Here is a 26,688-nt window from a genome sequence, read left to right as displayed (position 1 = left end):
GTCGCCGGAGGGCATGGACTCGGAGAAGGACAAAGCCCAGTCAGACACAGAGGCCTCAGAGGCGGACAGTATACGCCTGCCGCAGGTCACACAGGCCACAGCAGACAGACTACTGGATGAGTGATGGTTTGCAACTCGGAGGGTTGTTGTGGGAATGTTAGGGAGACAGGCAAAGGCGAGTGGCCACTGATGCGACGGAGCGGTGTTGGTGCTTGATGGGGTTTTTACAAGGGACGTCCTGGGATGACAATCTCGAATGATATGTAGGAGATTGATAGTTTCTGAAACAAAGCACAGGTGGGAAGAGGATTCTGTGTTTCAATGGGGAATCTAAGCGAGACTATTCCTGAAACGCACGCGGTTGCCCGTTGGCACTGAGCACCCCCCATCACCCATAAGGCATGCCCGCATTGACTACTGGTGGGCTTAGGTGTGTGTTGATTGTTAGCATGGTTTGGATGGGGACTAGCAGTGTTGTTCTAGGACCTGTTCTTGGGAGGGTGGGAGGGCAGGGGGGTAGGGGGAATGGTTGGGGCATAGGGATCAACGGTATGTCTAATTTTGTACGGAGCGAAATGAGAAAATTATACTACTACGATGGGGGCAGTACCTGATTTTCGCTGTATCACCTGGAATGTAAGAGGGCTGCACACTATGACTAAGTATGGGCGTAAAATCCGTTTCGCGGGCAAATTTGCGGATTTTTGGCAATTTCGCGATCCGCGAATCGCGCGAATTTGCCCAAAAATCCGCAAATTCGCAAGCTACGAATTATTTTGCTTGGTCGCGCTTGAAAAATACAATATCGCGCGTGCGGCGTTGACTTGCCGTGATTCTGAGTCCGACGAGTTGTTTTTCTCCCGGTTTGCGTGTGTTGCGCCATTTTCGATCTTGCTGAGTGATCGCGCGAGAGTTTTTTACGAACGCAATTACATCATCGCGGCTTGCCATCTTGCACAGCGAGAGTTTGACAACGCGAGTACGTCATAAAGGCCCGCGATCACACATTGCGGGAGTAAACAATGTCGAACAGGTAGATGCGGCGCGCAGCTGACTTCCGGCGGGAGCTTTGAACAGCTCGCGTTCCCGAAATTGCAAAAATTGCAATTCTGCACAAGAAATCCACCGCAGGCAGGTATAAACATTCTGAAAATGTTGATTTTGATCAGAATAACTCCTCAGATTGACATTTGGCAGCACTTTTTGGTGCAAGGAGTCCATTTGTTTTGGGGGGGGGGGGTGGGAGGAAGGAAGTGCCCCAGAGTCTCCAACTTCCTGTTCCTGTCCAGCAGGCTCTTCCCAGTGCTTTGTCCATGTCCTGGTCACTTTTGATTTGGATCTGGAGCTGGAAGAATTACTTTTTGTGGCTGCTGCTGGATATTTGTATTTGAGGACTTTTAGGACTTTGGAGTTTGGATCACTTTTGGATGTGAGATTTTACAAGTAAGTTGGTGTTGTTTGTTTGGGGCATTGCAGTTGCTGCAACTACAATTTTAAAACTTTTTCACAACTGTAAAAAAACTATATTGTGGCCTGTGGGTAGCCACAGTATCCAGTAGGTCCAGGGTTAGTCATGGATGCATGATACAACTGTTTCTGTGATTTTTTTTAACTTAATTCTCATTTATGTCATGGAATTTTAGCTGTTATATGTTGATTTTTTTTAAAATGTTGGGGTGCCTGTAAAGCCTCACTAGCCAGTAGGCCCAGGTGCAGTGAGTGGTGCATAGAGCTAGTCTTTCTGTGGGGTGTCTTGAATTGGGCCATTTTGAAGCCAGGCAGTGTGCTCAGGCCTGCACCCAGTTTGCTTTGCTTTCATCCATTTTATGCCCAGGGGTACTGAGTGGTGCATGGACCATGTCTTTCTGTGGGGTGTCTTGATTTTAAACACCATTGAGGGCATGGATGGCATTGGATTGGGGTGATTTTTATGTGTTTTTCGACTTTTTGGGGTGTTGTTGGGGCCTGGCCATGTGGGTGGGGGCCATTTTGAGGCCTGGTCCAGGCAGGGCCTGGCCATGTAGTGGGGGTCAAGGGGCCACTTTGAAGCCAGGCAGTGAGCTCAGGCCTGTACCCAGTTTGCTTTGCTTTTATCCATTATGCTCAGGGGTACTCAGTGGTGCATGGACCTAGTCTTTCTGTGGGGTGTCTTGAATTGAAACATCAATCGCATTACCACGCCGTGAGGGCAACGGCTTCTGCCTACCTGACAGACACCGCGAGGGACGCGGTACCTTCACCCGGCTCAGGCGAGCCCCACGACGCGGGAAAATACTGCATTCCCCAGCTGCCTGAGGAGCAGGCGCAGCTCTGACGTCCACATCGTGCCCGGAGGCGCCTTAACAGCAGGGAGCGCCGAGTGCTCCTGGGGGACACTGCTCAATCGCATTACCACGCCGTGAGGGCAATGGCTTCTGCCTACCTGACAGACACCGCGAGGGACGCGGTACCTTCACCCGGCTCAGGCGAGCCCCACGACGCGGGAAAAGACTGCATTCCCCAGCTGCACGAGGAGCAGGCGCAGTTCTGACGTCAACATCGTGCCCGGAGGCGCCTTAACAGCAGGGAGCGCCGAGCGCTCCTGGGGGACACTGCTCAATCGCATTACCATGCCGTGAGGGCACCGGCTTCTGCCTACCTGACAGACACCGCGAGGGACGCGATACCTTCACCCGGCTCAGGCGAGCCCCATGACGCGGGAAAAGACTGCATTCCCCAGCTGCCCGAGGAGCAGGCGCAGCTCTGACATCAACATCGCGCCCGGAGGCGCCTTAACAGCAGGGAGCGCCAAGCGCTCCTGGGGGACACTGCTCAATCGCATTACCACAACGTGAGGGCAACGGCTTCTGCCTACCTGACAGACACCGCGAGGGACGCGGTACCTTCACCCGGCTCAGGCGAGCCCCACGACGCGGGAAAAGACTGCATTCCCCAGCTGCCCAAGGAGCAGGCGCAGCTCTGACGTCAACATCGCGCCCTGAGGCGCCTTAACAGCAGGGAACACCTCTCGCCACGCGAGTCGCGCGCGGGAGAAGCCCGGGACAAGGGCGGGACCGTCTGTGGCCATCCGGGGCCAGACGAGGCCGGGCTGGGCCATCCTCTATGGCCTATTTTCTAGGATAATGCTGGACGATTGTAGCCCCACAAACTGTTGATACCGGCACTGTGGTTCTTTTTTGTTTTTTTTGTGATATTTGTAATTTTCCTTCGCTAGGAATTTTCCGGTATTCCTCCTTTGAACAAATCACCAATTTTAGTTCAAGCTTTATTTGCATGTTCTGTTTTTTAATGAGTAATTATCGCTGAAATCTTATATTTCACATTTGCGAGATTTTTTAATTTTGGCCGTCTTTCGAATTAACTTTATTCCCCTTTGTAAAAACTTCTGGTAACGGGTGTAATCTTTGGATCATGGCCAAACGTAAATTAAATAAAGGTATACCCGAAATACCAGGATCAACGATAGACTGCTATTTATCCAAGGCAGTTAGTGCTATTAACTAGGAGATTGATAAGGCAGAACGTAGGATTTCACAGGGATTAGGGGCCCGATGTAGGTAGGACTCATTTACCGAATTTTATTTACCGAATTTTACCGATTCGGTAAATAAGATTCGGTAAATGAGAAGGGGGGACATGTAGGAACATCCAGATGTTCCTTTTACCGAATCGGTAAAAATCTGTATTTACCGATTCGGGAAATACCGACCGGTAATGCCCATTCATTCCTATGGGCTTTGAAGCCCATAGGAATGAATGGGCATTACCGATTCGGTATTTACCGAATCGGTAAATACCGACTGACACAAGGGTGCTGGGGGTGTCACTTTGACACCCTCTGGCACCCCCAAAAGAGGCTCGGGTGCCATCTGACAGGCATACCTGCCCTAAGGGCAGGTCTGCCTGTCAGATGGCACAGGTGTGCATGCACACATGTGCATGCACACCGGAATCGGTATTTTACCATCAAATAGATTTGATGGTAAAATACCGATTCTGTACGGCTTGTGGGACTCAGAAGAGTCCCACCTACATCACATATGTACAGAATCGGTAATGAATACCGATTCGGTATTTTACAGAATCGGTAAATTTACCGATCGGTAAATTTACCGATTCGGTAAAATTCAGGGCCCTACATACCATTTCTGATTTACCGGTCGGTAACGGCCGAAAATACCGATTTTCGGCCGTTACCGACCGACCTACATCTGGCCCTAGGTTCTTTTCCAGGTCTGCCATTGTTACCCTTTATTCAAACTGAGCCCGTACCTGAAACAGACACACCCATTGAATTATCCTTCGCAGATAATCAAGACATCATTTCATCCAATATAGATGCTACCAACAATGAACTGAATGTATCCACCAATACCCCTATTAATAACTCTCCTTCACCAAAAAGAAGGCGGAATTGTAGGAAAACTCAGCCTATAGTGTCGAAGCAATGTCCTGTAAAGAGAAAAACTACTAAAGTACTTAGTTCTGTGCCCCCAGTTGAAGCACAAACCTCAACAGGCTCTTTTAGTAACGAACAGATTAGCCTGATTATTACACAAGTTACCAACACTTTGGTACCACACATTAAACTTCTTGATGAGGAAATAAAGGGCCTTAAGGACGAAATATGTAGATTAAACGATGTAATTATAGCATTGGGGAAAAGTAATCTTGGAAGACCAATGGGAAATCAAGATTGTACCCAAGGTCCACTGCCTACTAACCGGATAGAAAGCACTAGTGCCTCGATTAGGAGTGAAGGGCAGGCTAATGGTTTGAATGTAGTTTCACAGCCCTCAAAAAGTGCTAATATTTTACCTGAAGGCGGTCAAGATGCATGAGGGAGTTCCCTCTCATGGAGAAACAAAGATACGATATTGATAGATGCAGCTAGCCCTGCCACTAATAGACCTGAAGTTCAAAGATCAAGGTATATAGATTTACCCCCAGCCTGTTGTCCGTATGTAGTGGTACTGGCAAATGTCCCTCCCCTTGCCCCAAAAGCCACAGAGTCACATGATTCACTCAAAAACAAAGTGCTTGATTGGGCCCAATGCAATTGCGACTTTCCAATAACCCGAGCGGACCAAATCCTCACAACTAGGAAAGTCAATTGGATTGGCCATTCAGAAAAGGTTATTAGGGGAGATTGTATAATTGTTAATTTTAAAAATCCATATTGTGCACGAATGGTTTTAGAAAATGGCCCCTTTCAGCCCCTGAACGATGATAGTATTTCTCTCCTACCGCTAGGGTTTTTTATAGACATTTTAGAGGAAAAAGTACTATGGCTCCATTTTGCAACCAGAAGAGACCCCCTCTCCAAAATCCGGCAGCTAAATACTTTAATGTCCCGACATCTAATAGATTTGCGCCTCTAACCTCACTAGAAGAACTAGACTGACACAACCCTCACCACCATAGCGTTGTTGTGGTGGCACAAGAAAATTTGGATCCCTCAGAGGTTGTTAACCTGTCCGATCCTCAAATCATTGATCATATTGTAAGTGGCCTACATGACCAAAGGCCTTTAAATACATTGAATCACACTATTTGGACTCATACTGAAGTGGTAATAAGGAGCCCAGATGTAGTACCATATGTATGCCACGAAGTAACTGGATCTAGAATAGGAACCCATGGCAAGGGTTATAATCTGGCCTCTTGGAATATTGTGGGGTGGCATAACAAAATTGACTCACTTGGATGGAGGGACATTGTTAACAACCATGATATACTATGCCTACAGGAGACGTGGTGTAGGGACCATATTAAATATGCTGGGTATGTCTCTTTTAATTTACTAGCCCTGGGATCTGCCATGGGTAGAGCCAAAGGAGGTCTCCTTGTATTATTGTCTGTTAAACTGCCAGTGAATGTTATATCGTATGAAATGATTGGTTATCACTCTCAAGTGTTATGGTTACGACATAAGATCGGACGTAACGTTTTGTTAATCAATTATTATAATAATTTGTTTGATTCTACACGATCTAATGTGGTCAGTGAATTGGAAAAGCACTTGACAAGTTATGCCTGGACAATTGTGTTAATTTTGATATTATTTGGGGGGTGATTTTAATATATCTATGTGCCCCCTCTCATTAACAAAGGCTTGCGGGTTTACTGATGATAGAGGTGAGGAATGCATGCAATTTATACACAATATCTATGGAGAGTTGTTGAACTCCATTATGGTTAAATTTGACCTGGAAGCACTGCAGAGCGCCAAAGATGGAGAGGGCAACTGTATTCCAACTTTTACCGGCAGAAATGCCAGTTCTGTTATTGACCACCTGTTGATTTCAGCGGACATTAGGGTATATTGTAATACCCCGGAGATACTAACCTAAGTCTTATCGATCACAATTGTATCGCCTTAACACTATTCATTTGGGATTATAAGGAGCAGATTACCCAAAATCTTGCAAATGATATTGATTCATGTAGATCTAATGGCTACAGGATCAAGTGGAAAGGAGAAAATTCGGAAAGTTTGCTGAAAAAAATTGTCACGGCCTCTCTAACAGAGTTAAATGTTTGCTTGGACGAGAATGAAGACCCCCCTCGCATTGTATTCTGTTTTAAAAAGACTAATGACATAACCAATAATATCTTGACTATTACTAGGGCGAGCAGAAAGAAGCAGAACATAGGGTGGTTTGACAATGCCTGTACTAAGTCATTACAGAAGTTAAAGAAAGCCCTTTCAAACAAACCCAGGGATAGGTCAACTATTTTAACCCTCAGGTTAGCTTATGAAGAGCAGCTAAAGCGCAGGAAGCGGGAGCTTCAAGAAGAAGCCTGGGGTAAATTGACTATGGCTGTGGAGTTATCCAATAGTAAGCTCTTTTGGGACACAGTTAATTGCCCGTTTCTTAGAAGTGATGAAGCACCGGTTATAACATCCCATGTTAGTGAGGAAAGTTGGGTTTCTCATTTCAGTAGTATTTTGGACCCCACGGATCCAATTTTAACTACCAGTAATGCAGAAGACCTTTGGCCTGTTCTTCCTCTCAGTATTACGCCTTTGGAGGTAGAAACTGCTATTAGGCTCAGCAGGGAGGGAAAGCCCCCGGGCCAGACGGGGTGCCTATTGACCTATATAAAGCCGATATGAAGCTTTGGGGCCCCGTCCTGACTAAAGTCTTTAATGCAGCCGTACTGGATAGTGTACCATCTACTTGGGGTGAGTCTATAATAATCCCTATTTTTAAAAAGGGAAATAGGTCTGAAGCCAAAAATTACCGACCTATTTCCATTTTAGACTCTACGAGCAGGGTCTTGCTGCTCAGGCTTGAAGAGTGGGCAGAGGACAATAAGATCCTGGCCCAGTCGCAATATGGGTTCAGAAAAGGTCTTGGGACCCTGGACCAATGCTTGAACCTGGATCTCTTAATAAGGAAATATACGTGTGCAAAGCAGGGTTCACTTTTTCTCTGCTTCGCAGACCTTAGTAGTGCTTTTGATTTGGTTGATCATGCACTATTATGGTCAACACTACTGAATATACGTGCTCCAGAGGCAATTATATATTTTATGGCTAGACTTTACACCAAATTATCTGCTTGTATACGCTATGGACTAGCGGGAGAATGTACTGGCAAAATTAAGGTCACTCAAGGCATAAGGCAAGGCTGTGTTCTTGCACCTCTTCTTTTTTCCCTTTTTATTAATGCTATTGAAGCAGAACTTAAACTGGTCGATTATGATGCACCACAAGTGGAGGGTCAACGTATACCCGTTCTGCTTTACGCAGACGATACTGTACTCCTATCAAGGACCCCCCTAGGTCTGCAGAGACTAATGGACAGATTTTCAGATTTTATTAAGGGGAGAAAACTGAAGATTAATAATTCTAAAACATTTATTTTGTCATGTGGCCGAAAAATGAGGAAATTAAAATCTTTTTATATCGAGGACCCAAAAATTCTAGTAGTGGAAATTTTTTGCTATTTGGGCATAATTTTCACCAGCAACGGCATGTGGTCACAGGAGGTATCTAATGTTAGGTCCAAAATGTCTAAATGCGCTTATGGAATTTTCAAATTTGCGAACAAATTAGGGGACCGCCGTGTGTATGATATGCTTCATTCCTACCGGAATAGATGCGTATCGATAGCGCTTTATAGAGCCGGGGTCTGGGGCCATTGCCGCCATGAAGAATTACAAATCGAAGAAAATAGATTTTTTTTAAAACTACTTTGCCCACCAATGTCAGCTTCCACCGTATTAACACATAATGAGGTAGGGATGGAACATCTGACAGATTTAATAGGGTTAAGACCATTGATGGTATGGAGATCCATATTGCTGAAGGAAGAAACTGGCTTCAACAGAAGTATCATTAAAGATTGCCTTCGCCTTGATAAATGTCTCCAGATCCCATGGCTTAAATACATCGTAACAACTTTTAAGGATATATTTAACGTGAACATTTTGGAAAATCCAAGCAGCACGACCGATATCCCTAAGAAAGAAATCAAATGTACCTATCTGAGGAAGAAAGCTCAAGCCCGCCAATGTACTAATAGGCAGCCATTGACTTCCCAGTTCTACTTCTCCCCTGTGGACTTTAATGGCTACCAAAAATACCTAACCTTGGTTACCAGAACATCCCATCGGTTCGTTCTTACAAGAATGCGATTAGGTATTGCACACCACTTGGTGGCATTTCCATGTCCTAAAAAACATCCCACTGCCCCATGCCCTTGCGATGGAGTGACTAAACAGAGCACTATGCACTTTTTACTTATTTGTGACCTATTTTTGCATTTTCGTATTGTTTATCTTAAACCTCTGTTTAAAAAACATGCTGCTCTAACTGTACAATCTGCTATGAGTTTGTTGTTCTCGTTAAATGAGCCAGACATATGCTTTTTTACAGCCACATACATTCTAAAATCTATGGCTGCCAGAAAAAGCATGTTTTTTTTACATCTATTACTTAATTGCTGCCATATTATATCATGCATTGTATCTGCTTTAATTATCCCCTTGTGTTTTCCTGAGTGTTTTTTAAAGACCGTTTTAAATAATTAGATCATATTATATCTAAATTGCGTTTTTATGACTGTTTTTAAATCATGTTATATCCAATTGTATCATGTATTGTATTCACTAAATATTTTTTATGTGCTTTTATGATAGTTTTTTTTAATAATAATCGAATAAAGCGTATTGAACTGAACTGAACTGAAACATCCTTGAGGGCATGGATGGCATTGGATTGTGGTGATTTTTGTGTGTTTTTTTACTTTTTGGGGTGTGGTTGGGGCTTGGCCATGTGGGTGGGAGCCATTTTGAGGCCTGGTCCAGGCAGGGCCTGGCCATGTGGTGGGGATCAAGGGGCCATTTTGAAGCCAGGCAGTGTGCTCAGGCCTGCACCCAGTTTGCTTTGCTTTCATCCATTTTATGCCCACCGGTACTGAGTGGTGAATGGACCAAGTCTTTATGTGGGGTGTCTTGATTTTAAACACCATTGAGGGCATGGATGGCATTGGATTGTGGTGATTTTTGTGTGTTTTTCGACTTTTTGGGGTGTTGTTGGGGCCTGCCCATGTGGGTGGGGGCCATTTTGAGGCCTGGTCCAGGCAGGGCCTGGCCATGTGGTGGGGGTCAAGGGGCCATTTTGAAGCCAGGCAGTGTGCTCAGGCCTGCACCCAGTTTGCTTTGCTTTCATCCATTATGCCCAGGGGTACTCAGTGGTGCATGGACCTAGTCTTTCGGTGGGGTGTCTTGAATTGAAACATCCTTGAGGGCATGGATGGCATTGGATTGTGGTGATTTTTGTGTGTTTTTCGACTTTTTGGGGAGTTGTTGGGGCCTGGCCATGTGGGTGGGTGCCATTTTGAGGCCTGGTCCAGGCAGGGCCTGGCCATGTGGTGGGGGTCAAGGGGCCATTCTGAAGCCAGGCATTGTGCTCAGGCCTGCACCCAGTTTGCTTTGCTTTCATCCATTTTATGCCCAGGGGTACTGAGTGGTGCATGGACCAAGTCTTTCTGTGGGGTGTCTTGAATTTAAACATCCTTGAGGGCATGGATGGCATTGGATTGGGGTGATTATGTGTGCTTTTGGACTTTTTGGGGTGTTGTTGGGGCCTGGCCATGTGGGTGGGGGCCATTTTGAGGCCTGGTCCAGGCAGGGCCTGGCCATGTGGTGGGGGTCAAGGGGCCATTTTGAAGCTAAGCAGTGTGCTCAGGCCTGCACCCAGTTTGCTTTGCTTTCATCCATTATGCCCAGGGGTACTCAGTGGTGCATGGACCTAGTCTTTCTGTGGGGTGTCTTGAATTGAAACATTCTTGAGGGCATGGATGGCATTGGATTGGGGTGCTTTTTGTGTGCTTTTTGACTTTTTGGGGTGTTGTTGGGGCCTGGCCATGTGGGTGGGGGCCATTTCGAGGCCTGGTCTAGGCAGGGCCTGGCCATGTGGTGGGGGTCAAGGGGCCATTTTGAATCCAGGCAGTGTGCTCAGGCCTGCACCCAGTTTGCTTTGCTTTCATCCATTATGCCCAGGGGTACTCAGTGGTGCATGGACCTAGTCTTTCTGTGGGGTGTCTTGAATTGAAACATTCTTGAGGGCATGGATGGCATTGGATTGTGGTGATTTTTGTGTGTTTTTCGACTTTTTGGGGTGTTGTTGGGGCCTGGCCATGTGGGTGGGGGCCATTTTGAGGCCTGTTCCAAGCAGGTCCTGGCCATGTGGTGGGGGTCAAGGGCCCATTTTGAAGCCAGGCAGTGTGCTCAGGCCTGCACCCAGTTTGCCTTGCTTTCAACCATTATGCCCAGGGGTACTCAGTGGTGCATGGACCTAGTCTTTCTGTGGGGTGTCTTGATTTTAAACATCATTGAGGGCATGGATGGCATTGGATTGGGGTGATTTATTATTTGTTTTTCGACTTTTTGGGGTGTTTAACTGATGTTCCTCTGGCTTCCATTGCTTTTAGGTGCACAAGAGAACCACCAGTGCCAGGAAGAAGTCCTGCAGCGGTGTGTGCAGCACAACGTCACGTGACGTCACGTGTGGCCACAGACATGCCAACTCTGCAACTCGTGCAACTGCGGCCTGCTATTCTGACATCTGAAGAAGATGGCCCCAAAGAAAGGTGGCCGTAGCGCCTCAGCGAAAAAAGTTGCCAGTGCCACTGCCAGTAAGAAGGAGCAGAAGAAGCAAGTGGCACCACCTACCAAGGAGACTGGTGTGCCCACCAACACCTTTTTTGGGGGGGAAAAACTACGCATGCAGCAGCAGCGGTGTCCGCCGGGGACCAAGCTGGAAGCAGCACCTCCGCTTCATTGGGCTCAGTGCCACCACGCCAAGGTAGGTCCAAGACCACGAGTGCTGCCGCGGCAGCCACTTTGGTTGTTCAATCACCATCGACCAGTGATGTTGGCTCATCACAAGAAAGTAGCATCCAATCAACGCCGGGTGTAACTCAGCTGACGAGTGTTCAACAACCACAGCCGCAACAACCACAGGTGCAACTAGTACAAGCGCAAGTTCATGGGCAAGGAGAGGCGCAAGTAGAGCCGCAAGTAGAGCCGCAAGGAGAGGCACAAGCAGAGGCGCAAGGAGAGGCGCATGGACAGGTGCATGGAGAGGTGCAACTAGAGGTTCATGGAGCGGCACAACTGCCTACAACGCTTGTTCCTCCAGAAGTAGGGGCACATCAGGAAATTGATATTGAAGCAGAAGTATCATCCGAGGAAGCCACTCCTCCTGATGTTGATCCATTGTCTTCCAGATCCCCAACAAGAAAAAGGTCAAGGAGGGCTACTACGACTACAAGTTCTTCTAAAAGCCCCCTTCATTCTGATGACCTTGATCCTGATTGGAACCCACAAATGCAGTCTGAGAGTGAGGCACGCCATGAGCCGACAAAGGTAGCTAAGCCTAAAAGGAAGGTTCCCGCAAGGCTTCAAATTATGGGTGATGACGAGGAACAAGAAGAAGTGTCTTCTGCTGCTGATGAACAGTCTGACGATGACCCAGTCATCACAGTCGTCACTTCAGGCCCAGCGGGCATGCAGCAGACAGACATTGTAACCCTATCCCGAATGGCTGCTGAACGGGATGTGGATGTGGACGGCGTGGCACTGGTACCACCACCAACGCAGTTAACTACAACACCAACACGACCTACAGCTTCCATATTTTTTAGTCTGAAGGGCCGGCAGGGACCTCCATCCAGCTCGACCTCAAGTAATGGTGCTGTAAGTGAACAACAGAAACAAATTCAGCCACGCCCATCCTCCACTTCATCTGGCATTGAAAGTCAAAGTATCATCTCCACCACCAGCAGACATTTCCAGTCCCCAGTTTGGGACTTCTTTACTGTTAGCAAAAAGGCGGAAAACATGGTCGTTTGTTCGATTTGCAAAGTATCAGTTAGTCGGGGTAAGCTTGGTACCAGCTATGGTACCGGAGGCCAGAGAGGTCGTCTCAAACAACAACACCCTATCCAGTGGTATAAGCACCTAAGTAAGATCGAGGAAGCCAAAACAAAAACAAACCCAAATGTATCCCTTGATATTGCATCTGATGATGACGAGAGGCTGATCGTGCAGGGGGGAAGTGAAGAAGCGACAGACATTTTTTCTGGTACACCCAGTACCCCTGGCAGCAGCACTGCAGTGGTATCGCCCACACCCTCTACCCCTGCAACATGTATGAGGCACACTAAGAGTCTGGTAGAGACACCAATGCAAAAAACGATATCACTGGGCCTAACTGATTGAAGAAGTCATCATCATCACGTAAAATGGTCCAGCCCACCATTAGCGGATTGTTCTGGTCGGAGGCGCCATTTGAAGGCAACCACCCAAAGGTACGTCTGTATAACGCAAAACTGGCTAAAATGCTAGCGCTGGACCTTCTCCCTTTTTCTTTCGTGGAAGGGGTGGGGTTTCTAGAATTTGTGGCAACAGTCTGCCCTAAATGGAAGGTCCCTAGCCGGTCCTATTTTGCCAGGGTTGCTGTTCCAGCACTACATCAAGATGTGCTGGAGGTGATTGGCGCAGCTATTCTGAAGAGTGCTGTTCACACTATCCACATGACAACAGACAGTTGCCAAGCCCTTGATTACATGTGCATCACCGTACACTGGGTCTATTTTGCAGGGGTCACACAACAGTTAAAACAAGCAGGTGTTGACACGGAGAAAGTTTTTCAAGCTACTCGCAAACATGCAACAGTAGGCATGTTTGCCATGGAGAAATCTCACACTGCAGCTAACCTTTTGGAGGAGTTTAACAGGAAGGTCTATGAATGGCTGCATCCAAGAAATCGCATAGTTGGTTATGTTTCCACGGATAATGGCAGTAATATAGTTAGGGCCGTGACTGATGGTGGATATTTCAGAGTGCCGTGTTTGGCGCACCAGATAAACATCGTGGTGCAAGAATTCTTGAAAAAAGAAGACACAGTCATCAAATTACTGACCATCTGCCGAAGAAGCTGCACACATTTCAGCCATTCTTTTAAGGCCCGGAAGCAACTGAGGACCATTCAACATGAATGTAAACTGCCAGTCAAAGGACTAATCCAGGAGGTGGCAACACGTTTAAACTCAACCTTTTACATGCTTGAGCGTCTGTCTGAGCAGTGGGGGGTAATAAATGAGTATAAACTGGGTTCTACTCAGAAAGAAATGAGGCTAGAGTTGGAGGAATGGAAGCTAATTTCAAGCCTGACAGACATGCTTCGTCCTTTTGAGGTCTTCACGCGTGAAGTCAGCAGGGAGGACTGTTCTTTGGGCAAAGCTATCCCATTGTTGGTCATACTAGAGCACCAACTGAAGGAGGTGTCTTCAACGTTCAGAGATCATGGTGAAAAGTGAGAAGCATATGATTTGGCGGAGAAGTTATTAAGGTGCCTACTTCACAATGAAAGGCTTCAAAACATACATACAGAACAACATTACAATTGTGCCACTATTCTGGATCCAATGTCCAAAAAGGCAGTGGCCAGCAAAGCATTCATTCCTTTTGATGAAGCAGATGTTTCAAAGTACAAACATTGGCTCGCTGTGTCAGCCTCTCGGTTCGAAAAAGAGCGCAGAAATTGCAAGGAGACAGCACAAGTACAACTGAATCAGCAGGCCATCCGGCGTCAAGTTCCACTTCTGAATCCGTGGCCAAAGTGAGTCACTTTCCCTTACTTGTTTTAGTAAGAAAAATTATTATTAAGAAATATATATTCATGTTGTTGTCAGCACAACAATAAAATAAATTACCCGAACTCACCCCCCCTCCCTAACCCAACCAATGTCCAAAAGTCCAAAAGTCCCCTTTCCCAAACACCCAATTCCGACCCCCACAACAGTCTTTAAAAAAGGGGCAAGGGACAGTCACTACCTCCGGTGGCGTAGTTTGGAAAGCTGTTGCTGCACGTCCCGCAGCTCTTTGGGGAGGTCCCGGAGCTGGCGCTGATGTTTTTCGCCCAACCGCTCCAGGTAGTTCACTCTTGTTCGTAGCCGGCGCACACGAACCATCCAGGATCTGGGGGGAGGTCGCTGATTTTGTTGCTGCTGTGCGGCGGCGGCGGGAGGCTGGAGGCCTCTGGCTGGTGGACCCGTGGGCAGTGGAGGAGTATGTAGAGGTTGATGTCTCCTCATGCTCCCGAGCCCACAACCGCCGATACTCTGCACAAATAGCCTCCAGCTTATGGGCCCTGGCCCGGACAGCCATCTCCTTGCGGGTGAGCTTTTTTGGAGTAGCAACTATGAAGAAAGAAAGAAAAATACTGTAGCCAATAGTCTTTAACATAAAGTCAAAATAATTCAACGGAAAGTTGACACTCAGTAACACCAGCAAGTAGCAAACACAGTATAACATTTTGGCATGTATCTTTCCGCCGTCTTTGTAAGCCTGTGACATTACTGGGAGTTTCAGGAATTCCACTAGCAGCACTATGGGTGGACTCACTACTACATACATAGTCAGAGAGTACTAAAAAAAGGCCTTTTTAACTTTTTTTCTCTTGTTTTGCAAAAGAAATTACTGGTACGTGAACTTGTGGTAGCCGCCATAATGGCAGCTCACTCAGCTTTCACCCAATACATACAGACACAGGCCATGATGATGCAGACTCGCAGTACTTTAAGCAGTACATGCAGGTGGGGATAGGAATGTCTTACTTTTCTATAGGGATGGCACTGCCACTGGCATACTTCATCCACTCAGCGTCTGCTCTACTACATCATACACCTCTGCTATCGATGAGGAGGATAAAGAAGATAACATCCAGGCTTCCAAAGTACGTCTATGATTCTTCTTAATGTCTCAAATGTACCAAAATTTCTTTGTGTCAACAACCAACTAACAACCTTTTCATTATATTTTGGAAACCGCCGTCTTCTTATGTTGAATTGCATTGAACAAAACCATTCTTTACAGTCATAAATATTATGACTCGCTCGTCCTTCGATCACCCTTCTTTAACTTTTCGTTCTTCACATCCCTAAACTACATCTGATATGACTTGGCTTCACAATAAAAATTTGCCAGCTGAGTTGAAGTGAAATAGAGGGGGCCATTGGTTACCTGAGAAGTACCGCCGCTAATGCTATTACAAGTCAAGGTTGACTGTCTTCTCCGTGATAGCCCAAAAAGTAGTTCTAAATTAGTAACTGTTCTTAACAGTACAGTGTACTTATACTAGTGTACTGTGTACTACTGTACAGTACATCATACACTCCTTTGCTAGCCTACTAAAAAAAAATTCAATAAGTAAGGAGTATAATAACTTACCACTGTCCGCCGCCGCTGAGTCTTCCCCCCCAGCTCCTCCTGTTGGCGCCGCCGCATCCAGAGTGGACCCCTCCACACTGCTGGCTCCGGCACTGGTGGTCATCTGTGCCGCATCAGATGTTGTGATGTCTAGGAAAAACATGTAATATTTTCAGATGCCATACACAACCACCTATTTTGTCTCGTAATGGAAGAAAATGTTACATAAAACATTTTTTATTACTGGGATTGAAAAAAGTAACAGTTTTGGGGAGGGTGTTAACCTTTTATATGCTTATTCCATTAAATGCTACACTTCTTCTTATGACAACTGATGAATGCTTGCTTAACGTGCACCATTTTTCTCATTACAGAAAGAAGATTCCATTGCCCTTCTGCCAGACGATTCACCAACTACTAGTAAGTCATCACCAGCAGTACTTTAAGTACTTTAAAGAAGGTGGGGCTCCCGCACAGTTATTCTAATAATTTCATGTGTCTGGTAACTATTAATAAGTTTGAGTCGGGGTGAGGAGCCAAGCTCGCGTCCGAGATGGCCGCGTTTTAGCTCGGCTCCGTTCACTCTCCTGTCTGCAACAATTATCCTGTCCTTTATCCTGCCCCGGGAAGTATTCTACGATGTGCAGTGGAACGACGATACCTCACAGGCGCTTACCGTTTGCTCCGGTGGTTCCAGGGTGTCACGGATCCTGAGTTACGCCCCTGTCTGCTTCGGGGCCTCCGGAGCGGCCGGGCCTGGCGCTCCCTGGCGGCGCCTGGGCTGGACGGGGTGCGGTGGCCGGCCCTTGGTTGTGGTGTGAGTCGGTCGGAGAGGCCGATGTGCTAATAGACCGATTGCGGCCCCCCGGGCCTGGTCCGGCGGTCCTGCGGCCTGGTGTTGGGGCGCTGCCTTCCTTGGACGGGGTTCACCGTACATCTGGCTCGTCTCCCCTTTGTTCTCTGACCCGGCCATTTTGAGTGCCTCCGCCGGGGCTCGGAGAACGGTGCCGGCGGCGTGTGGGGTGCCGGCGCATCGCCTTCTTCTGGTGGCCCCTCTTCCTGCCCTGGTGGCACCTCCGCCGGTGGCTGCCGGTATCCTATTTGGCCCCGTTGGTATCCGGGCGGGGGTTGGTGTTTGCAGCGGCCCCGCCGGGCTTCTAAGATGGCGGCCGGCCCCATGACTCTTGGCCTTGCTGGGACCGGCGATGCGGATCCGCCGCACGGCACGGTTTCTGAATACTGCAAAGGTAATCCTACACTTGGCGACATCCTCGCCGCCCTGCGCTCCTGGGGGGCGCCCATGACCGCACCTATTGCTATCCTGGAGAGAGGTCCCTTGGCTGGGCCTGCCGGGCCCCCTCCGGTTTGTGCGGCTTCATCTCTGTTATGTGCTGCTGGAACTTTCCTTGGGGTCGTGGACCTGGGGGCTGCTGTTGGTGTGGATGTGCGGAAGTCCGCTGCCCTTCTTCATCCTGTGCCTCCTTCTGCTCCGGAGGTTCGCCAGCCGGATCCCGTCTGGACCGCCCTTGATGGGTCTCCTTTTCCTCCTTTGCCTCACATGGCCGAACGAAGATCCTGTGACTGTGCCACCAGACCGGCTTTCTCCGTGTTCTCTTTGGAATTGTGCCTGCTTTGCCTGAGGTGGTTACTGTACTTTCTGGATCATCCGTGTCGCGATCGCTATGACTTGAGTGTATTTGTGATTCGACTCCCTGTTATTCACCTCCGTTTCCATGTGATCTGTTTCCTGCTTCGTTGGACGACTACAGTTTGCGAAAAGCGAGGACAGGGTTGAGCTGATCTTGCCTCTGTGGACTGTTATTTTGTGGTATGGTTGGGTGATCCGTTTATAATTGTATGAATCTGTTTGATACTTCTTAACGTTCCTGGTGCTTATCCATGTATATACCATCTTCCCGTGGGTTCTGAATATTCTCGGGCGGGGGGGTGGGGGCCGAAGGGGTTTTGATTCTGTGGCTCCTCTCCCGCTGTTTTTCCCTGTTTTCCCTCCCCCCCCCCTTTTTTTATCTACGTGATTCTTTCTTTCTATATTTCTTCTATATTTCGGGTTCTAATTAGGGCGACAGGCACGCTGCTGGGGGGTAGGCCATAGCCTTCTGCAGGGGTGCAGGGTGGGCTGTGCGGGGTGGTGGGGGGGTCTGTTTTATTGTATCTTCCTTTGTTCCTCGTTTGGTTCTATGGCTCTTATGTATCCCCTAATTTCGTGACGCGGTGTCGGCGCGTCGCCCCCCGGGGTGTTTGTGCTGGCATGGCCCTTTTGGTATGTCTGCTGTCATGGTTTACTACGCTCCCGTTTCTCCTGTTGCCACTAATTCCTTGTGCCGAATTAGTATTGGGTGCTTTGTTGGCCGTGGGGGGCGTGCACTGACGCTGCGCCCTCACTTTCCCCCTCCTTTTTTCCTATGTCCTTTTCCTCCCTTATTTTCCCTTCCCCCCCCTCATTTTTCTTTTCTTTTCCTGGGTTACTGTACGGAGGGCTTTTAGTTTTGTAAGCGTATTTTTCGCTGTTTTACTGTTATGTGCCGTGGTAGTGGTGGGAGGGCGTTGAGCAGCGATTGTGATTGTTATTGATGTGGGACTCATGTTCTGCCTTTGCCAAAATGTGACTGTTCTTTTGGTCTTTTCCTGTATTCGAACCTTCGGCTTGCTCACGGCCCACCGCGGCCCTCTGGACTCTACAGATTGTCATTATCCTGTGAAACCCCCTTTTTCTATTATAAAATTAACCTACTCTTATCCTGTCCGTGATGGCGGCTCGAAGACTTGTTACCTTTGCCTTCATAAGAGCTATTTAGGAATCCTGTTGTCACTCCTGTGTTGCCTAATATGTCATTTTATTGTGGTGGCCGGCCCGGTGGGTTGTAGGCCCGTATCTGTGAGCGCCTTCTGTACAATAAAGGTTTAAAAAAAAAAAAAAAAAAAAAAAAGTTTGAGTCATACTAATTTCATTCATGGGAATGTTGTTTAAACTTTAACGTCATCTTCATCCATCACCATTGCTCGCTCAGAATACTACGCTATTAAAAATAAAGAAATAATGTTTTCATTTCTTAATTGAAAATAAAACTTTAAAACTAACAAACACTGTGTGGTTTTTGTTCACGAGTGAGTGAGCGGAAAGGTTTGAACTACTGCACTTGGCAGTCATGTTTCAGTGACTCAGATAGGCCGGGACTCGGCGGTAGTCTTCTTCTGTTCTTCTGGGTCGTAAAATCATTGGTCAGACAAACTAGATAGTCGGTCAGGAGATTGGGGGTTCAACTTCTGGTCGGACTGAGGTATGTCGAAAGTCGAACTGCACCTATCATCAACAATGTCCTATTTATCTTGTCCATACTTCTTTGTGTGCAGAATAGTCCCTGAAACACTAGCGGTATGGGATGTGCTCCTCTCAAATCAAAAAGGCAACTGCTACCTTTAACTTGGTGTAAACAATGACATTTTGTTGTTGGAAATTGTCAAAGCACTTACATTAAGAAGACTGGAATAGACAGCAAGGGCAACCCAGAGGACTGCACTCAGTGCCTAGAGCTATTGCTGTATCAGAGTTTTGTTTCACACTGTTTGCCGAATGGGCAAGCTTAGCTACCTACACAGACCAATTCATAATCGTAAATAGTAGTAGCACAGAGAGTGATGGTAGAGGCAGGATAAGAATGTAGAAAGTAGTCTACATTAGAAGAAGATCAAAGACTATTTTGTAAAACATAAAATTATTCGGAAACAGTTTGTAATGAATAGGAGCTGTAAAAGTTAGGGAAGTATAAGTATTAATATAACAATAGAACAACTTACTGAGGCCAGCAGAAGAGCCTGCAAGGGACTGATCCTGTCCACCTTCTGCCACCGGAGTCGCAGTCGCCGCCGGTTGCGACCACACAAGTAAGTTCGCATTCCCGAACTTGTAAAGAACCCTCGCGAACACGCAAAAAAAATCCGCAAATTCGCACGAATTCGCAAATTTTGCGGATTGCGAGTTCGATTTCACGCGAATTCGCAAATTTTGCCCATACTTAACTATGACTAGACGCCATAAGGTTCATGCGTTTTTGGTTCGGGGAGGAGTACACGTAGCACTGCTCCAAGAAACTCACCTTACTAAAGCAGAAGGTCTAGCATTGCAGCGCGGGTGGAGGGGGCAGGTTTGTAGTACATCATATTCAGCATTTGCAAGGGGGCACTGATTTGGATACGGGTGGGGGTCCCTTTTCAGCTTACGAGGCAAACTATAGACATTGAAGGCAGATTCGTAGCGGTTGAAGGGTGATTACATGGTAGGGACATAGCGTTATGTAGTATACATGCACCAAACATAGACCAATCGCGCTTCCTAAATCGCATGTCAGGCATGTTGGCACATTACTTTACAGGTCCGGTAGTGTTAGGAGGGGATTTTAATTCCATAGCAGATGTCTCTCAGGACAGGTCGCACCCCCCCTACCAGATTCTCCTGTTCGTAGATTGTCCAAATATAGGCTAGATTGAGGCGCACAGCGCGATGGCTGCCTGAAGAGACAGCTCCGCCGGGCAGACCCAAACCTAGCGTGAATTAATATGCAAAACGGACAACAAATGGCGCAATGAACAGCGCATATTAGATGGGAGGATATCGGGCCGTGAAGGGAGCGCCTGCAGTTCCAATAGTGGTGTAATTCCTGGAGAAACACGCTGCTTCACCCTGAGGCGGACGGAGGGTAAAATGGTGGCGGCCGGTACTGCACTGCCTAAGAAACGCTGATCCCGACTTGGATCGAAATACCCGATACCACAGACAAGCCTACATCGCTGAAAGGACCAAACGGGGGCTAAGCGTGAGACCAGGACATGTCCAGTAAGTGGGGAGAAAGACGCTACATAGGGAATAGAAGCGGGCGCTAACGGACCTCCGCTGACAAAATGGTGGCGCCCGTATCATCGTTCGGCCGATGAATAACTACACAGCTGCGGGGAACACGGAGGCCCCTGCTTGCGTGGAGGGTCCTTCTGGTGCTGCGGACAAGTAGCGCTTGCATGGCGGAAATAAAGGGGAAGATGTGGTGCCAAAGCCAAGGGAACGTATACACTGCCTGAGGGGCCATATTACATGAGGAGATAGCGGGAAGCTGCAACTGATCAGCAGAGTAGCGTGATTCTGATCTGCCACACACTGCGGAGACGGGCAGGTGTGGTGATTAATGACGACACACTGCAGCTCCTGATCGTAAGCGGCACTCTACAAGCGCAAGTAGCGAGCAAATCTGCATGTAATGGTAAGCCTGCACGAAATATACCCCCAGGACGGTCCTGATGTGCGTTTGTATACAGATTGGATGTGAAGGACATGTGCGGCAAACAACTGCTAATCCTGGCTGAGCAGAAAATTACTAACCACATAGCATAATTGAAGTGATGCCAGAGACAGAAAAAGACTGGGTAATGCTACTGAATAGCGTAAGAGGGTCTGGGTTGTAGTCACCCAACGCATATGTGTCTCAATGTGTGGCAAAGTGTTTGGTGTATTCCGTGGACACGTAGAGAGGTGTACAATGTGAATTGTTTCCACCTTTCATCCTGCTTAGTAGGCAGTTCTGGGATACAACAGGATCACAGGAATACAGTAGGCATTGCCATTAACAGCCCTCTATCCAGCGAGACTGACTGAAACTTCCAGAGATATTGAAGTGCCTGATCCACGGGCTGAACAGACGAGTCATAATGAAAGAATGAGAGGAAGTATGTCTCCCCCATCTTGAGCCTTGTATACCGCACAGTAGTGAGTGTGAGGGACATTAACTGCTCAGTTGGTGAAGTGTGACGATTGAAGCTGAACCAGCGGCTTGCGAGGGACTCCATACCAGTACAACATGGGAAAACCCGATAAGCAACAGCCAAAACTTAATTTCGAATCCCGAAGAACGCCGTGATGTCCCAATGGGCAATCGGAGGGCGATCCAGAGTCTGATGCGCCTGCTGTGAGCAGTATGGAAGCCATCCTAAAAGCCATACAAACCAATTTACAAGACATCAACGAGAAGCTCGACCATCTCACGTGTAGGATGGACAGCATGGCTGCAAAAATGGACAAACAAGGGGAACGCTTGGAGACAGCTGAAAATCGCCGGGAAAGTGTAATGGCATGGAAAAATGTCCTCGAGATGATCAAAACTAAAGCGGAGGAGTTGGAGGCACTTTCCCTTCGCAATAATGTAAGGATAGCGGGGATACCGGAATCAACAAATACAGGCCGCATGGAAACATATATTGAGACTATGTAAAGAAGTCTTTGGAGAGGAAACATTTTCACCAATATTCATAATTGAGAGGGCACATAGGTCCCTTGCACCAAAGCCGCCACCAGGTGCTGCTCCAAGACCTATTGTGGCGCGTGTACTGAACTACCGAGGTCGCGACAATATACTTCGGCTCGCACGCGAGAAAGGTAAGGTTACCTATCAAGGGAACACGCTGGAATTTTATCCAGACTACACCGTCGCAGTACAGCAGACAAGACGGGAGTTCGCTGCGGCCAAAGCCAAATTGCGCACCTTGCAGATCGACTACGCAATGCTCTATCCTGCACGCCTCAAGGTGACATGGGAAGGAAAACCAGTGTTTCTCTCCACTCCTAAGGTGGCACAGGAATTTCTCAAACGAATAACGAACAAGTGCAAAAACGCGGAAATACGGGAGCGGCAGCAAGACTCCGAATAATGGCCTGCTGATGGAAGAGGTGTCGAAGTGCAACAGATACGGAGACACCAAGGTTTGATGTAGACTGACCTGCTGTGCCTAACATGGGTAAGACTGTATGGTTGCCAACTGTTCTGAGCTAGGAGGGTCAATGGCTGACTCTAATAAGACGTTCTACAGTCGAACGAGTGGAATGCTAAGTGGGTGTGCTACAAACAACGGTCTATGGGGTGGGTGAGCATCTGATTCATGACTACCACATGTACACTTGACATGGGTGATTCACACTGGAGCTATGAATTACCTTCCACGCTACATGATGTTTTTTGTACTGTTCAGTAGTGGCAACAAGCATGGCAGCCAGCTGAAAGATCAGTTAGATGACGTGCACATAATGGAACACAATTTGACCTCGAACTGGCAATTGGGTTAGAGGCTGTGAAGTGTACTTGGAATTATATGCTAAGTGTCTACTATGGCTAATTTCTGTGATCTCGCAAACACCAGTGGTAATCTATCAAGAGACAATGGGTGGATCACACCAATGTGATGTTTTGGGGTATTGTTTTACTGCTTTGCTGATGGTGAAGTGGATATAGACCCATGTATCTAACTGATTTCTGAAGTTTATGTCTGTATGCTCAAACATAGTCTGCCCCCATCCATTAAGTTGGGTGGTGTAGTGTACCCTCGGTGGACCTCCACATGGGTGATCCCCATAAAAGTTATGATGTATTGGGTTGTTACTTGGGGGATATGGCTTTGGCAGATTTGGGTTGCTGAAGTGGGAGGATGGAGTTGGGGTTTTGTTTTAGTTAAAGGACCAAAGCATTTGAGACGCATTGCTGAGATTCATGCTGTACTTCGGATCTGCGCTGAGGGTAATGTTCCAGAGATTGTTAATTTAGGCGCTGGAAGAAGACAATATTGTGGTGAGAATGTTGTGGAATTATTAAGGCATGTATGATGACTAAGGGAGACACACCATTAGGTAAACAGCGTCTGAACCTCCTAACGTGAAATGTCCGGGATTCACAAATCCAAAGAAAATAAGGCAAATATTTGCTTGTCTAGATCGGTGGGGAATAGACATAGCCCTACTGCAAGAGACCCACATTGCCCCACACACACATACCACTATAGGCACGAGATGGGCGAAAACAATGCATGCCTCTACATACTCGTCATATTCAAGAGGGGTCATAACATTGGTGAGGAAGGGCACGAATTTTAAAGAGAATCGTGTGATCCTGGACCCGAACGGGAGATATTTCATAATTACAGGGATATTAAGGGGACAACGGATAACGCTAGCTAATATATATGGTCCAAACGTGGATGTACCTGAATTTTATCAGGAATTATGGAACCATGTGCACGAGCTACGTGATACAACAATACTATGGGATAGGGATCTTAATATAGCTTTAAACGACCAAGCTGACCGATCGGGGAAATCCACAGAACCACACAGGAAGGCACGAACGAAAGTACTCAATATAATGGCGGACCTGACCATGAGGGATCTTTGGAGGGAAAGGCATCCAGACACGGCAGGGGCAACACACACCAATGCTGCCCATGGAAGCTGGTCACGTATCAATTATTGGTTGGGGTCAGATAACGCATCACTATGGACAAGGGAAATGAAAGCACTGCCTAAAACCCTACCGGATCACAATCCAGTACTTGTGTCCCTTCAGATACCGCATTACACCCCCCCCCTCCATTTAGCTGGAGGTTTAATGCTAAATCACTTACAAACACCATATATGCGGATACCATAGCCACGGCAATAAGGGATTATTTTCAGTTAATGTATCAACGGTCGAAGATCCGGGCATCCTATGTGAGGCTTTTAAAGCCACCCTGAGAGGGGTCTGCATCAGCACAACGGTAGGGATACTAAGAGATACTCGGCAGCAGATTGCGCGCTGTGAAGTCCGAATGAAAGAGATTGAGTCACAATATGAGAATACGCAGAACCCTACCTTGCTGGGGGAGTTGCGACAGATACACACAGAGCATTAATCTTTTACTGAGGATGAGATCAAATATATCTCCAAGCGACCCACTGCTAGGCAATTTGGCGAGGGAGGCAGACCGGGTAGGGTACTGGCATCTAAGATCTGTGAAAGGAGAGGCCCTCAATCGGTCTTACAAATACGAGCAGAGGATGGAACGTTGATTACAGACACGGAGGGTATTTTACAAGGTTTTGTAAAGAATTAGAGTGAGTTGTATAAAACCAAATCCACGGCGCCGCAAGAGGAAGTATTTAGTTATCTACAGGATGTAGCCATTGCATGGCTTTCAGACAATCAGAGGGAGTACTTATCGCTACCAATAACTGTAGAGGAAGTTATGGAGGTCATACAATCATTGCCGAATGGGAAAGCCCCCGGCTCAGATGGGTTTACTTGCGAATTCTACAAAACGTATGTAGATATATTAGCTCCCCATTTGGTAGCTATGTATGGTAATGCTTTCGATCAGGCTGCACTCCCTCCGACACTAAGGGAGGCAGTGATAATAGCCCTCCTGAAACCAACTAAAGATCCTGAGATGTGTGAATCGTACAGACCTTTATCATTGATTAATGTTGACTCTAAAATCCTGGCTAAGATTCTCGCAGTCCGGTTACAGCCCCCTATGACGAGCTTGGTCCTCCCGGATCAAGCTGGTTTTATACCATCAAGGGCCACTTCACATAACACAAGAACCCTCTTCGCACTATCCCACTATTTAGTACCCCACACTAAGGCAGTGGCAGTAATGCTAGATGCTGCTAAGGCCTTTGATTCGATAGAATGGTCTTACCTACTAACAATATTGAAAAGGATGGGTTTTCCCTCGATGTTCACACAGTGAGTAAAACTCTTGTACACGGACCCAGTAGCCAGAGTGCGAGTAAATGGATATGTATCAGACCAGTTCACTATTGCTAGAGGGACACAGCAAGGGTGCCCTTTATCACCGTTGCTAGTCGCTCTAGCACTAGAACCTTTAGCTTGCCTCGTACAACAAAAACATAATCACTCTGCTCTACACTTCCCATCTAGGCCCCTACATATATCATTATATGCAGATGATATGCTCTTATATATCCGCAAACCTGAACAGCATTTAGCACCCCTGTTAAGGGAGTACGTTAAATTTGGCAGACATTCTGGCCTTCAAATAAATTGGACCAAATCATCAATAATTCCTCTGACAAACACCACCCAGCCGCATGTAACTGAATTTCCTTTAGACTGGCAGACCGATCCAATCAAGTATCTAGAGGTATGGTACATTAGAAATCCAGAAGTGGTCATTCGTACAAATTATGGGAGAGTAGTATCCACTTTAGAGGATAAAATTAACCGGTGGATACAACTACCGCTTTCCTTAGCGGACCGAATTGCGATTGTGAAAATGAATATCTTACCTAAATTTCTCTATTTCATAAGATACCCATCCCCCCTCCGAGAGAAGTTTTCAAACGTACTACATCGTTAGTGCTCAAATTAATCTGGGCGGGCAAACAGGCACGTATAGAGTTCCAAACTCTAACACTACCTTACGCAAAGGGAGGCTTCTGTGTACCAGATTTCCTATTATACTACCTGTGCGCCCAAGCGCAATATGCTGCTTACTGGTACCACACGGTACCTTACCTAACACACACAGCAGTGGAAGAGGGAGATTCGATGCCAATACCCTTGACAGCCATAATTATGTATAGGCGACCGCCATTGCACGCAGAAGACATTAACACCATAGACGCCACAGCGGACGCATGGCAGAGACTAGGACAGCTGGCTCATAAGGTACCGTTATATGCTCCGGCACTGCCGTTACACTACCATCCGGAGCTTTCAGTAACCGGGGAAGAAGTGGGCATGGAATTACTACAGCAGGTAGGGATTGACAAATTTGGGGATCTATATCACGAAGGTAGATTTCGTCCATTACAAGACCTTTCATACATTCAAAATCAAACAATGCTCTTCCGATTCACCTACTATAGGCTGCAAAGGGCCATTAAGCAGTTGTACCCTGACTACCCAGCTGAACCGGCCAGCTTAGACTCCCCTCCAGCTTATCTTGACATCATCAAATACTACGCATCTAGTCTCTTGGTTATACACAGTGGCACAGAATGAAATCCCATACACAACTAATAAAGCTATGCAGAGGTGGAATGATGTACTAACTGAACGTCTAACGGAGGAGGAATGGCGCACCACATGTGCTTTAGTTCAACTGCTTACACCAAATGGTAAC

At 47.1% G+C, this 26,688-nt stretch overlaps 1 protein-coding gene across 1 annotated transcript in view; it reads right to left on the bottom strand.

The window, feature by feature from the left end:
• Window positions 1-224: 224 nt before the first annotated feature.
• Window positions 225-26,688, bottom strand: part of LOC144824350 (uncharacterized) — a 155,466-nt gene continuing 129,002 nt past the window's right edge. The window contains exons 2-4 of the mRNA XM_078683465.1: window positions 15,751-15,879; window positions 14,356-14,720; window positions 225-281 (exon numbers count right to left, since the gene is read on the bottom strand). Coding sequence (XP_078539591.1) covers window positions 225-281; window positions 14,356-14,720; window positions 15,751-15,879 — 551 coding nt within the window. The remainder of the gene's footprint in view (window positions 282-14,355; window positions 14,721-15,750; window positions 15,880-26,688) is intronic.

Source organism: Lissotriton helveticus, chromosome 3_1 (genome assembly GCF_964261635.1).
Source record: "Lissotriton helveticus chromosome 3_1, aLisHel1.1, whole genome shotgun sequence".
Classification (NCBI taxonomy): Eukaryota; Metazoa; Chordata; class Amphibia; order Caudata; family Salamandridae; genus Lissotriton; species Lissotriton helveticus.
The sequence above is the reverse complement of the archived record's forward strand: the minus strand, read 5'-3'. Positions and strand labels throughout refer to the sequence as shown.